General features: G+C 49.3%; 1 protein-coding gene across 2 annotated transcripts in view; it reads right to left on the reverse strand.

The window, feature by feature from the left end:
• The window catches only part of LOC144611932 (glycine receptor subunit alpha-3-like), a 161,710-nt gene that overhangs the window by 110,595 nt on the left and 38,000 nt on the right, over positions 1 to 13,115 (reverse strand). For both annotated transcript variants that reach the window (XM_078431284.1, XM_078431275.1), the window contains exon 3: positions 10,328 to 10,395. In XM_078431284.1, the coding sequence (XP_078287410.1) occupies positions 10,328 to 10,395 (68 nt within the window). The remainder of the gene's footprint in view (positions 1 to 10,327; positions 10,396 to 13,115) is intronic.

A 13,115-nucleotide genomic window follows, 5' to 3' on the forward strand; every position in this document is an offset into this window, starting at 1 on the left:
GATCCAAAGTAACGGTTTAACTCGTCTGCCATTTCTTTGTTCCCCATAATAAATTCCCCTGCTTCTGTCTTCAAGGGACCCACATTTGCCTTGACTATTTTTTTCCTCTTCACGTACCTAAAAAAACTTTTGCTATCCTCCTTTATATTATTGGCTAGTTTACCCTCGTACCTCATCTTTTCTCCCCGTATTGCCTTTTTAGTTAACTTTTGTTGCTCTTTAAAAGAGTCCCAATCCTCTGTCTTCCCACTCTTCTTTGCTATGTTATACTTCCTCTCCTTAATTTTTATGCTGTCCTTGACTTCCCTTGTCAGCCACAGGTGTCTCTTACTCCCCTTAGAGTCTTTCCGCCTCTTTGGGATAAATTGATCCTGCAACTTCTGCATTATTCCCAGGAATACCTGCCATTGCTGTTCTACCGTCTTCCCTGCTAGGGCCTCCTTCCAGTCAATTTTGGCCAGCTCCTGCCTCATGCCTCTGTAATCCCCTTTGCTATACTGTAATACTGACACTTCTGATTTTCCTTTCTGCCTTTCCATTTGCAGAGTAAAACTTATCATGTTGTGATCACTGCCTCCTAAAGGCTCTTTTACCTCTAGTCCCCTTATCAGATCAGGATCATTACACAACACTAAATCCAGAATTGCCTTCTCCCTGGTAGGCTCCAGTACAAGCTGTTCTAAGAATCCATCTCGAAGGCACTCTACAAACTCTCTTTCCTGGGGTCCATTTCCAACCTGATTTTCCCAGTCTACCTGCATGTTGAAATCTCCCATAACCACCGTAGCATTACATTTTTGACACGCCAATTTTATCTCCTAATTCAACTTGCACCCTATGTCGAGGCTACTGTTTGGGGGCCTATAGATAACTCCCATCAGGGTCTTTTTACCCTTACAATTCCTCATTTCTATCCATACTGATTCAACATCTCCTGATTCTATGTCACCCCTTGCAAGGGAATGAATATCATTCCTTACCAGCAGAGCAACCCCACCCCCTCTGCCCACCTGTTTGTCTTTTCTACACGTTGTGTACCCCTGAATATTCAGTTCCCAGCCCTGGTCTTCTTGTAGCCATGTCTCAGTGATCCCTACAACATCATACTTGCCCATGACTAACTGAGCCTCAAGCTCATCCACGTTTCGAGTCGAGACCTTTCCTCAAGGTTCTTCATCAGTCTGAAGAAGGGTCTCGACCCGAAAAGGTCACCCATTCCTTCTCTCCCGAGATGCTGCCTGACCCGCTGAGTTACTCCAGCATTTTGTGTCCACCTTCGATTTGAACCGGCATCTGCAGTTTTCCTTCCGAACAATAGCAAGTGGCGTTTATAGAACGACAGATACAAAGATACAACACGGAAACATGCCCACAGGCCCACCAGGTCCATGCTGTGTATCAACCACCCTGGTTTCCACCCAGAGAGTTATGAATTTGTGGAATTCTCTGCTACAGAGGGCAGTGGAGGCCAAATCACTGGATGGATTTAAAAGAGAGTTAGATAGAGGCTAGCGGAATCAAGGGATATGGGGAGAAGGCAGGCACAGGTTACTGATTGTGGATGATCGGCCATGGTCACAGTGAATGGCGGTGCTGGTGAAGGGCCAAATGGCCTCCTCCTGCACCTATTTTCTATGTTTCTATATTTCTATTGGCAACTTCATTATAAAAACACATTTGTTAATTGATTATATAAGAAAATAACTGCAGATGCTGGTACAAATCGAAGGTATTTATTTACAAAATGCTGGAGTAACTCAGCAGGTCAGGCAGCATATGACTGACCTGCTGAGTTACTCCAGCATTTTGTTAATTGATTCATCATTTGAGAAGGGAAATAGAGATTATCAGAGCAGAGAAGGAAGCCATTTGGCCCGTCGTGCTTATGCTAACTGCCACATTCTCCTTGTGTTTATCTACAGTCCTGCAAATTGTCATATAGAGTCATACAGTGTGGAAACAGGCCCCATGGACAAACTTGCCTACGTCGGCCAACATACCCCATCTACACTATTCCCACCATATCCCCCTAAACCTGCCTTGCTTTCCGTCTTGTAGAAACAAGGAACTGCAGGTGTTGGTTTACAAAAGAAGACACAGAGTGCAGGATAGCTCAGTACATCAGGTATCAACTCAGACCTGTCTGAAGAAGAGACCTTACCCGATATGTCACCTATCCATGTTCTCCAGAGATGCTGCCTGACCCGCTGAGTTACTCCAGCACTCTGTGAAACGTCACCTATCTATGTTCTCCAGAGATGCTGCCTGACCCGCTGAGTTACTCCAGCACTCTGTGAAACGTCACCTATCCATGTTCTCCACAGATGCTGCCTGACCCGCTGAGTTACTCCAGCACTCTGTGAAACGTCACCTATCCATGTTCTCCACAGATGCTGCCTGACCCGCTCAGTTACTCCAGCAGTTTTTTGGCTTTCTCTCTTTCCCAGTTCTGACAAATGATCTTTGACCTTAACCATTAATTGTTTCATTTTCCGTAGATCATGTACCTGTCGAAATGTTCCACTTAACTTTATCCAGTTGCAGTTCCAGTTCCAGATATCCAGTTCCTTTATCAATAGCCATTATTACATCTGCTCCCATTTCCCTGCTAGTCCCACATGTCTGCATTTGGCCCATATCCCTCTAAACCTGTCCTATCCATGTACCTGCCTAAATGTTTCTTAAACATTGCGATTCTACCTGCCTCAAATACCTCCTCCAGCAGCTCATTTTCCTATTCAAACTTTGCCCCTTCAACTTAAACCTGTGTCCTCTGGTTCTTGATTCCCCTACTCTGGGCAAGAGACTCTGTGTGTTTACCTGATCTGTTCCTCTTGTAGATTGTGTTTACCTCTACAAGATCAACCCCTCGTCCTCCTGCACTCCAAGGAACAGAGTCCCAATCTGCTCAACCTCTCCCTTTAGCTCAGGCTCTCAAGTCCTGGCAATCTGCCACAGGGAATGATGGTCCAATTCTATACTGCTATCATTGAGTCCGTCCTCACCTTCTCCATCATGGTCTGGTTTGGCTCAGCCACCAAGCACGACATCCGGAGGCTGCCATGGATCGTTCGCACAGCTGAGAAGGGCCGAAGGGCCTGTTTCCACAATGTATCTCTAAACTAAACTAAACTGAACTAAAACCAAAACTAGGCAATCAGGGTGAGCATTAAATATTGACATTGTCAACCTTCCACCCCATTGACGAACTGTACACTGCAAGGGCCAGGAAGTGAGTGGGCAAGATCATCTCTGACCCCTCTCACCCTGGCCACAAACTCTTCGAAGCACTTCCCTCTGGAAGGCGACTCCGGACTGTCAAAGCAGCCACAGCCAGACATAAAAACATCTTTTCTTTCCACGAATGATAGTTCTACTCAACAACCAAAGTCTGTAGTCTCTTTTTTGCTCTGGTTTATTTTCACCCACATGTTTAGACTGTAATGTTGTATCCTTATTGTTTTGATGTGTTTATGCTTTATTCTTAATTGTTATCTGTATGTTTGTGTTGTCATTTGTGAGCGGAGCACCAAGGCACATTCCTTGTATGTGCACATACTTGGCCAATAAATTATAAGAAAATAACTGCAGAAGCTGGTACAAATCGAAGGTATTTATTCACAAAATGCTGGAGTAACTCAGCGGCTCAGGCAGCATCTCAGGAGAGAAGGAATGGGTGACGTTTTGGGTCGAGACCCTTCTTAATAAACTTATTAATTCATAAACTTATTCATTCATTCATTCATTCATTCATTCATTCATTCATTCATTCATTCATTCATTCACATCCTCGTCAATATTCTCTGCACCCTTTCCAGCTTGAAGTCAATGAGGTTATTAGAAATGGAAAACTAAAACGATAGGTAACATGCTCAAGTTTTCCCAGATTGTGTTGGTGCACAGGGTGATCGCTGGTCAGTGCGGACTCAATGGGCCGAAGGGCCTGTTTCCACAATGTATCTCTAAACTAAACTAAACTGAACTGAACTAAAACTAAAACTAAACCAAGGCAATCAGGGTGAGCATTAAATATTGACATTGCCATATCCTGCAGTTAATCAGGAAATACCTTATGATTCTGTGACCTAATTTCCCATTCCCCATATGAGCGTAATGAACACGTTGAAAAATCATTTTGCTTTAATTGGGACAAAGATCTTTTACATCTAACTTTGGGAAATGCTTTGAACTGGGTTGCCGAACATGACTAAACCAAAGGTATTTATTTCACAAAATGCCGGAGTAACTCAGCGGGTCAGGCAGCATCTCAGGAGAGAAGGAATGGGTGACGTTTCGGGTCGAGACCCTTCTTCAGTCTGAAGAAGGGTATCAACCCGAAACGTCGCCCATTCCTTCTCTCCTGAGATCCTGTCCTGCTGAGTTACTCCAGCATTTTGTGAAATAAATACCCTCGATTTGTACCAGCAGCTGCATTTATTTTCTTATGGCTAAACCAACACTCTCCCACACAGTGGTACAATTGCAGAGTCAATTTTCAGTTCTCTGCTGAGTTGCCAGAGACACACTCCAAACGATGTGCAGGTTTGGAGGTTATTGGTAACTTGGTATAAATGGCCCCAAGAGTGTGTGTAGGATAGTGATGGTGTGCGTGGATCGCTGGTCGGCATGGACTCCTTGGGCCGAAGGGCCCCGTCTGTATCTCTAGACTAAACTAAACTGCAGAAGCTGGCGATGGGTCCTGACCGGAAACATTGCCTATCCATCCCCATCAGCAATGCTGCCTGACTCGCTGAGTCTCATTTAAGGGCTTCTCATTTAAGGAGGCTGCCAGCGACTGTCAAAGTCGGAGCAGATCGTGGAGAAACCTTCGATTTTTTTAACCCCACGACAATGCCTACGACAATGTCTACGACAAGCTACGGCAACCTAGCACCCGGTCGTTGAGACCTAGGACGTCCACCTACGACAGCGACTACGACAAGCGACGTCAACCGACCTCCACCCTCGACAAGCTACGACCCTGTCAGGTCACATCTGATAACAACGGGGGTAGCCATTTTACGTAATTTTTGCGCAAAAATGGGTTTGGGTAGGGTCTCCGATCATTCTGCATCATGACTGCCAGGAAGCAACATAAGATGGCATTGCTCTTACATCAAATGCTATGAGGTTGCAGGGTGACTTGGACAGGTTGTATGAGTGGGCGGATGCATGGCAGATGCAGTTTAATGTGGATAAATGCGAGGTTATCCACTTTGTTGGTAAGAATACGAAGGCAGAGTATTATCTGAATGGTGTCAAGTTAGGAACAGGGGACGTACAACGAGATCTGGGTGTCCTAGTGCATCAGTCACTGAAAGGAAGCATGCAGGTACAGCAGGCAGTGAATAAAGCCAATGGAATGTTGGCCTTCATAACAAGAGGTGTTGAGTATAGGAGCAAAGAGGTCCTTCTGCAGTTGTACAGGGCCCTAGTGAGACTGCACCTGGAGTACTGTGTGCAGTTTTGGTCTCCAAATTTGAGGAATAATATTCTTGCTATTGAGGGCGTGCAGCGTAGATTTACTAGGTTAATTCCCGGAATGGCGGGACTGTCGTATGTTGAAAGACTGGAGCGACTGGGCTTGTATACACTGGAATTTGGAAGGATGAGAGGAGATCTTATCGAAACGTATAAGATTATTAAGGGGTTGGTCACGTTAGAGGCAGGAAATATGTTCCCAATGTTGGGGGAGTCCAGAACCAGGGGCCACAGTTTAAGAATAAAACAGGGGTAGCCATTTTACGTAATTTTTGCTCTGTGAAACGTCACCTATCCATGTTCTCCAGAGATGTTGCCTGACCCGCTGAGTTACTCCAGCACTCTGTGAAACGTCACCTATCCATGTTCTCCAGAGATGCTGCCTGACCCGCTGAGTTACTCCAGCACTCTGTGAAACGTCACCTATCCATGTTCTCCACAGATGCTGCCTGACCTGCTGAGTTACCCCAGCACTTTGTTTATGTCTTATGGATAGGAAAGTTCGAGGGGAATACGGGTCAAATGCAGGGAAATAGGATTGGAGGAGATGGGAGTGGGGGGTCTTGTCAATGTGAGCATGGACGAGTTGGGCAGAAGGGCCTGCTTCCCACGCCGAATGACTCATCTGAAGGCAACAGCACAAATTTGTGGTGACAGGTTAGTCAGTCAGTCATTAATCCTGGTGAGAGCGAAGGGCATGGATGCCTCGTGAGGATGACGTGGCCCCTTAGTAATTACTGAGCCAACCACTGTGTAATGGGGGCTTATCAATAGGCAATAGACAATAGGTGCAGGAGGAGGCCATTTGGCCCTTCGAGCCAGCACCGCCATTCAATGTGATCATGGCTGATCATTCTCAATCAGTACCCTGTTCCTGCCTTCTCCCCATACCCCCTGACTCCGCTATCCTTAAGAGCTCTATCTAGCTCTCTCTTGAATGCATTCAGAGAATTGGCCTCCACTGCCTTCTGAGGCAGAGAATTCCACAGATTCACAACTCTCTGACTGAAAAAGTTTTTCCTCATCTCAGTTCTAAATGGCCTACCCCTTATTCTTAAACTGTGGCCCCTTGTTCTGGACTCCCCCAACATTGGGAACATGTTTCCTGCCTCTAACGTGTCCAACCCCTTAATAATCTTATACGTTTCGATAAGATGTCCTCTCATCCTTCTAAATTCCAGTGTATACAAGCCTAGTCGCTCCAGTCTTTCAACATATGATAGTTCCGCCATTCCGGGAATTAACCTAGTAAACCTACGCTGCACGCTCTCAATAGCTGCACTGGATGAAGAATGGTCTCGACCCGAAACGTCACCAATTCCTTCTCTCCCGAGATGCTGCCTGACCTGCTGAGTTACTCCAGCATTTTGCGAATAAATACCTTCGATTTGTACCAGCATCTGCAGTTATTTTCTTACACTGCACTGGATGCAATGCTTCCAGCTTGCGTTAAGGGCCTGAGGTTATTCAGCCACACGTGATGCTTACTAGGTTCTCTGCGCGCGCCGTTACAATGCTGGCAGTGGAAGGTCACGTTTGATGCTCAGAGACTGTGCAATCCCTGGTCTGATTTATCACAACCACCTCTTGAGTTGATCACTCAGGACAGCTTCGACTGCACTGAGGACTGAAACATTAGCTGCAACCCCCTGAGCTGTTGAAACGCTGCTTCTATACGACACAGGTACGCATTAAAGCGGTAATCTTACAGAGAGAAAGTGGCCCACTTGCGCTTTGAAGGAAAAGCAATATACACTGATCAGCCAAAACATTATGACCGCTGACAGGCGAAGTGAATAACATTTGGAGTGTGGGAGGAAACTGAAGATCTCGGAGAAAACCCACGCAGGGCACGGGGAGAACGTACAAACTCCGTACAGACGGCGCCCGTAGTCGGGATCAAACCTGAGTCTCCGGCGCTGCATTCGCTGTAAGGCAGCAACTCTACCGCTGCGCCACCGTGCCGCTCAACTGGTCGCAGATATCTAGAAAAATATTCTTCCCCATACGCCCAAATCATGAATTCATTGTCCCTGAAAGTCTTTAGTCAGAGGGTGGTGAATCTGTGGAATTGGTTGCCACCAACGGCTGTGGAGGCCAAGCCAGTGGGTGTTTTTAAAGTGGAGATTGACAGATTCATGATTGGTCCGGGTGTCCGGGGTTACAGGGAGAAGGCGGGAGAATGGGGTTGGGAGGGAGAGATAGATCAGCCAGGATTGAATGGTGGAGTAGACTCGATGGGCCGAATGGCCTGATTCTTCTCCTGTATCCTTCACTACACAATAGTTCTGACCGACAGAGAACCATGAAATCACGCATCATGGAAACCAGGCCTTTGCCCCAACTCGTCCATGCCAACAAAGACAATCCAAGCTGGTCCCATTTGCTTCCTTTTCAGGCCTTATCCCTCTGAACCTTTCCAATCCATGTACCTGTCCAAGTGTCTTTTAAACACTGTTCTAGTACCTGCCTCAACTACCTCCTCTGGCAGCTCGTTCCATATGACTTGGATGAAGGGATTAAAAGTACCATTAGCAAATTTGCTGATGATACAAAGCTGGGTGGCAGTGTGAACTGTGAGGAAGATGCTATGAGGTTGCAGGGTTACTTGGACAGGTTGTGTGAGTGGGCGGATGCATGGCAGATGCAGTTTAAAGTGGATAAGTGTGAGGTTATCCACTTTGGTGGTACGAATAAGAAGGCAGAGTATTATCTGAATGGTGTCAAGTTAGGAACAGGGGACATACAACGAGATCTGGGTGTCCTAGTGCATCAGTCACTGAAAGGAAGCATGCAGGTAGAGCAGGCAGTGAAGAAAGCCAATGGAATGTTGGCCTTCATAACAAGAGGAGTTGAGTATAGGAGCAAAGAGGTCCTTCTGCAGTTGTACAGGGCCCTAGTGAGACCGCACCTGGAGTACTGTGTGCAGTATTGGTCTCCAAATTTGAGGAAGGATATTCTTGCTATTGAGGGCGTGCAGCGTAGGTTTACTAGGTTAATTCCCGGAATGGCGGGACTGTCATATGTTGAAAGACTGGAGCGACTGGGCTTGTATACACTGGAATTTAGAAGGATGAGAGGAGATCTTATCGAAACGTATAAGATTATTAAGGGGTTGGACACGTTAGAGGCAGGAAATATGTTCCCAATGTTGGGGGAGTCCAGAACAAGGGGCCACAGTTTAAGAATAAGGGGTAGGCCATTTAGAACTGAGATGAGGAAAAACTTTTTCAGTCAGAGAGTTGTGAATCTGTGGAATTCTCTGCCTCAGAAGGCAGTGGAGGCCAATTCTCTGAATGCATTCAAGAGAGAGCTGGATAGAGCTCTTAAGGATAGCGGAGTCATGGGGTATGGGGAGAAGGCAGGAACGGGGTACTGATTGAGAATGATCAGCCATGATCACATTGAATGGCGGTGCTGGCTCGAAGGGCCGAATGGCCTCCTCCTGCACCTATTGTCTATTGTCTATACTGTCTATTCTTACCCACCTCTTACTGAAAAACTTGCCACTCAGGTTCCTATTATGTCTTGCCTCTCTTACCTTAAACCCAGGCCCGCTGGTTCTTGATTTCCCCTACCCTGGATAAAAGACTCATTCACCCCATCGACTCCCTTCTTTAGACTTTAGATTTTAGTGACACTGCGTGGAAACAGGCCCTTCAGCCCACCGAGCCTGCTCCGACCAGCGACCATCCTGTCCACTAGCACTATCCTACACCATTAGGTACAATTTTACCGAAGCCAATTAACCGACAAACCTCTCTGAACTTGTGCTGAACTACTATCTACCTCTTTGATGACCCTCGGACTATCCTTGATTGGACTCTGCTGGCTTTACGTTGCACCAAACGTTATTCCCATATCATATATCTCTCCACTGTAAAGGGATTGATTGTAATCATGTATTGTGTTTCTGCTGACTGGTTAGCACTCAACAAAAGCTTTTCACTGTACCTCGGTACACGTGACAATAAACTAAACTGAAACTGAAAACTGTAACTGAAACTAGTCTCCTCTGAATGTTCAATTAAAAAGTATGAAGAAAGACATGAACCCCATGACTAGGGTTGCCAACTTTCTTACTCCCAAATAAGGGACAAGGTGACGTCACCACCCAGCCAGCGGCCACGTGCTCCCGCTTCATCAATGGTGGCCGCCCGGGCCGGGAGGCGGGTTGCTACGCAGCCTCCATTAGGCGAACACACTTGGCCCGGCTCCCCGAACACCCTCCGTTAACCTACACAGTCCGGGCCTACATCGGCCCCCGGGCCTACATTGTCTGAGCCTTCAGTGTCCGGGCCTGCATTGTCCGGGCCTGCAGTGACCGGGCCTGCAGTGTCCGGGCCTGCAGTGTCTGGGCCTACAGTGTCTGGGCCTACAGTGTCTGGGCCTACAGTATCCGGGCCTGCAGTGTCCGGGCCTGCAGTCCCGGACACTGTAGGCCCAGACATTGTAGGTCCGGGGGCCGATGTAGGCCCAGACAGTGTAGGCTAATGGAGGGTGAAGGCCTACAGTGTTCCGGCCTACACTGTCCTTACCTACACTGTCCGGGCCCGCAGTGTCCAGGCCTGCAGTGTCCGGGCCTGCAGTGTCCGGGCCTGCAGTGTCCAGGCCTACAGTGTCCGGGCCTACAACGCCCCCTGGGCCTAACTCAGGGACAAAGGCGGTCCCGTACGGTACAAACAAATTTAGCCCAATATACGGGATGTCCTGGCTAATACGGGACAGTTGGCAACCCCACCCATGACCACAAATGCAACTGTGGAAACAATAAATTCTCGTACATAAAACCACCATCGTACAAGAGCCCTCCAGCGAAAAGGGAGAAATAAATATCTGGACTCACCATGGTTGTCTCTGCAATCGAGCCAAAGCTGTTGATAAATATGTTGCAGGTGACATTGACAGGAGGGCCTGTGAAGAGAATGAGAAAAGCATTGATGCACAAACGTGGACTCCAGCATGCACTGACACTGAAAGCAAAACATCAGCTTCAATTAGTTCACTCGCCTCATCGCGCATGGGCCCTGAGACTTATAATCCAGGCTGTTTTCTTCCCTCTCTGTTTTTATCTGACCGACTTGCCCCTGCTCAGCTGTCCTGGCTAGGGGTTGCCAACTTCCTCACTCCCAAATAAGGGACAAGGTGACGTCACCGCCCCGCGCCCCATGGTCCTCACCCAGCCAGCGGCCACGTGCTCCCGCTCCACCAATGGCGGTCGCCCGGGCCGGGAGGCGGGTTGCTACGCAACCTCCCACAGGCCTACACTGTCTGGAGCTCAAAATGTCAGAAACCTAGAGTGTCGGGACCTAAACTGCCGGGACCTACAGCGCCGGGACCTACAGCGTCACAGCCTACAGCGTCGGGGCCTACAGTGTTGTGACCTACAGCATCCTGGCCTACAGCATTGGGGCCTACAGTGTCGGAGCCAACAGTGTCCGGGCCTACAGTGTCATAACCTACAGTGTCGTGACCTACAGTGTTGTGACCTACAGTGTTGTGACCTATAGTGTCCGGGCCTACAGTGTCGTGGCCTACAGTGTCGTGACCTACAGTGTTGTGACCTACAGTGTTCGGGCCTACAGTGTCCGGGCCTACAATGTCAGGGCCTACAGTGTCCGGGCCTACAGTGTCCGGGCCTACAGTGTCGGGGCCTACAGTGTTGTGGCCTACAATGTTGTGACCTACAGTGTCGGGGTCTACAGTGTCGGGGCCTACAGTGTTGTGACCTACAGTGTTGTGACCTACAGTGTTGTGACCTGCAGTGTTGTGACCTACAGTGTCCGGGCCTACAGTGTCGGGGCCTACAGTGTTGTGGCCTACAGTGTTGTGACCTACAGTGTCGGGGCCTACAGTGTTGGGGCCTACAGTGTCCGGGCCTACAGTGTTGTGACCTGCAGTGTTGTGACCTACAGTGTCCGGGCCTACAGTGTCCGGGCCTACAGTGTCGGGGCCTACAGTGTTGTGACCTACAGTGTCGGGGCCTACAGTGTTGTGACCTACAGTGTCGGGGCCTACAGTGTCGGGGCCTACAGTGTCGGGGCCTACAGTGTTGTGACCTGCAGTGTTGTGACCTACAGTGTTGTGACCTACAGTGTTGTGGCCTACAGTGTTGTGACCTGCAGTGTTGTGACCTACAGTGTCCGGGCCTACAGTGTCGGGGCCTACAGTGTTGTGGCCTACAGTGTTGTGACCTACAGTGTCGGGGCCTACAGTGTTGGGGCCTACAGTGTCCGGGCCTACAGTGTTGTGACCTGCAGTGTTGTGACCTACAGTGTCCGGGCCTACAGTGTCCGGGCCTACAGTGTCGGGGCCTACAGTGTTGTGACCTACAGTGTCGGGGCCTACAGTGTCGGGGCCTACAGTGTTGTGACCTACAGTGTCGGGACCTACAGTGTTGTGACCTACAGTGTCGGGGCCTACAGTGTCGGGGCCTACAGTGTCGGGGCCTACAGTGTTGTGACCTGCAGTGTTGTGACCTACAGTGTTGTGACCTACAGTGTTGTGGCCTACAGTGTTGTGACCTGCAGTGTTGTGACCTACAGTGTTGTGACCTACAGTGTCGGGGCCTACAGTGTCGGGGCCTACAGTGTTGTGACCTACAGTGTCGGGGCCTACAGTGTTGTGACCTACAGTGTTGTGACCTGCAGTGTTGTGACTTACAGTATCCGGGCCTACAGTGTCGGGGCCTACAGTGTTGTGACCTACAGTGTCCGGGCCTACAGTGTCGGGGCCTACAGTGTTGTGACCTACAGTGTCCGGACCTACAGTGTCCGGGCCTACAGTGTCAGGGTCTACAGTGTTGGGGCCTACAGTGTTGGGGCCTACAGTGTTGGGGCCTACAGTGTTGGGGCCTACAGTGTCGGGGCCTACAGTGTTGGGGCCTACAGCACCGAGGCCTACAGTGTCGGGGCCTACAGCACCGGGGCCTACAGTGTCTGGGCCTACAGTGTCCGGGTTACAGCGCCCCCCCGGGCCTAATACAGGACATGGGCGGTCCCGTACGGGACGAACCAATTTAGCCCAAAATACAGGATGTCCCGGCTAATACGGGACAGTTGGCCACCCTAGTCATGGCCCAAGGAACGTAGAACAGCACGGTGTGTCAGAAGGAACTGCAGATGCTGGTTTAAATCGAAGATAGACACAAAATGCTGGAGTAACAGGCAGCATCTCTGGAGAGAAGGAATGGGTGGCATCTGGGGTCGAGACCCTTCTCCAGATTCAGCAAGGCACAGGACCAGGCCCTTCGGCCCGCAGTATCTGTCCCGACCGTGCTGCCAGTTTGAACTGCACTTAGCAGCACGTAAACTGGGTGGCAGAGTGCTGCAGCGCAGCTGTTGGTGTCTCACAGCACCAGAAAAAACCTCAAAACCTCCTCTCAGTCCGCCTTAACCAACCTGATCTCCCGGTGGCTGAGCACTTCAACTCCCCTTCCCACTCCCAGTCTGACCTTTCTGTCATGGGCCTCCTCCAGTGCCATAGTGAGGCCCACCGGAGATTCGAGGAACAGCACCTCATATTTCGCCTGGGCCGCTTGCAGCCCAGCGGTATGAACATCGACTTCTCCCACTTTAGATAGTTCCTCTGTCCCTCTCCTCCCCTCCTCCGTCCCAGTTCTCCCTCTATCTTCC

This window comes from Rhinoraja longicauda, chromosome 3 (genome assembly GCF_053455715.1).
Source record: "Rhinoraja longicauda isolate Sanriku21f chromosome 3, sRhiLon1.1, whole genome shotgun sequence".
Taxonomy (NCBI): domain Eukaryota; kingdom Metazoa; phylum Chordata; class Chondrichthyes; order Rajiformes; family Arhynchobatidae; genus Rhinoraja; species Rhinoraja longicauda.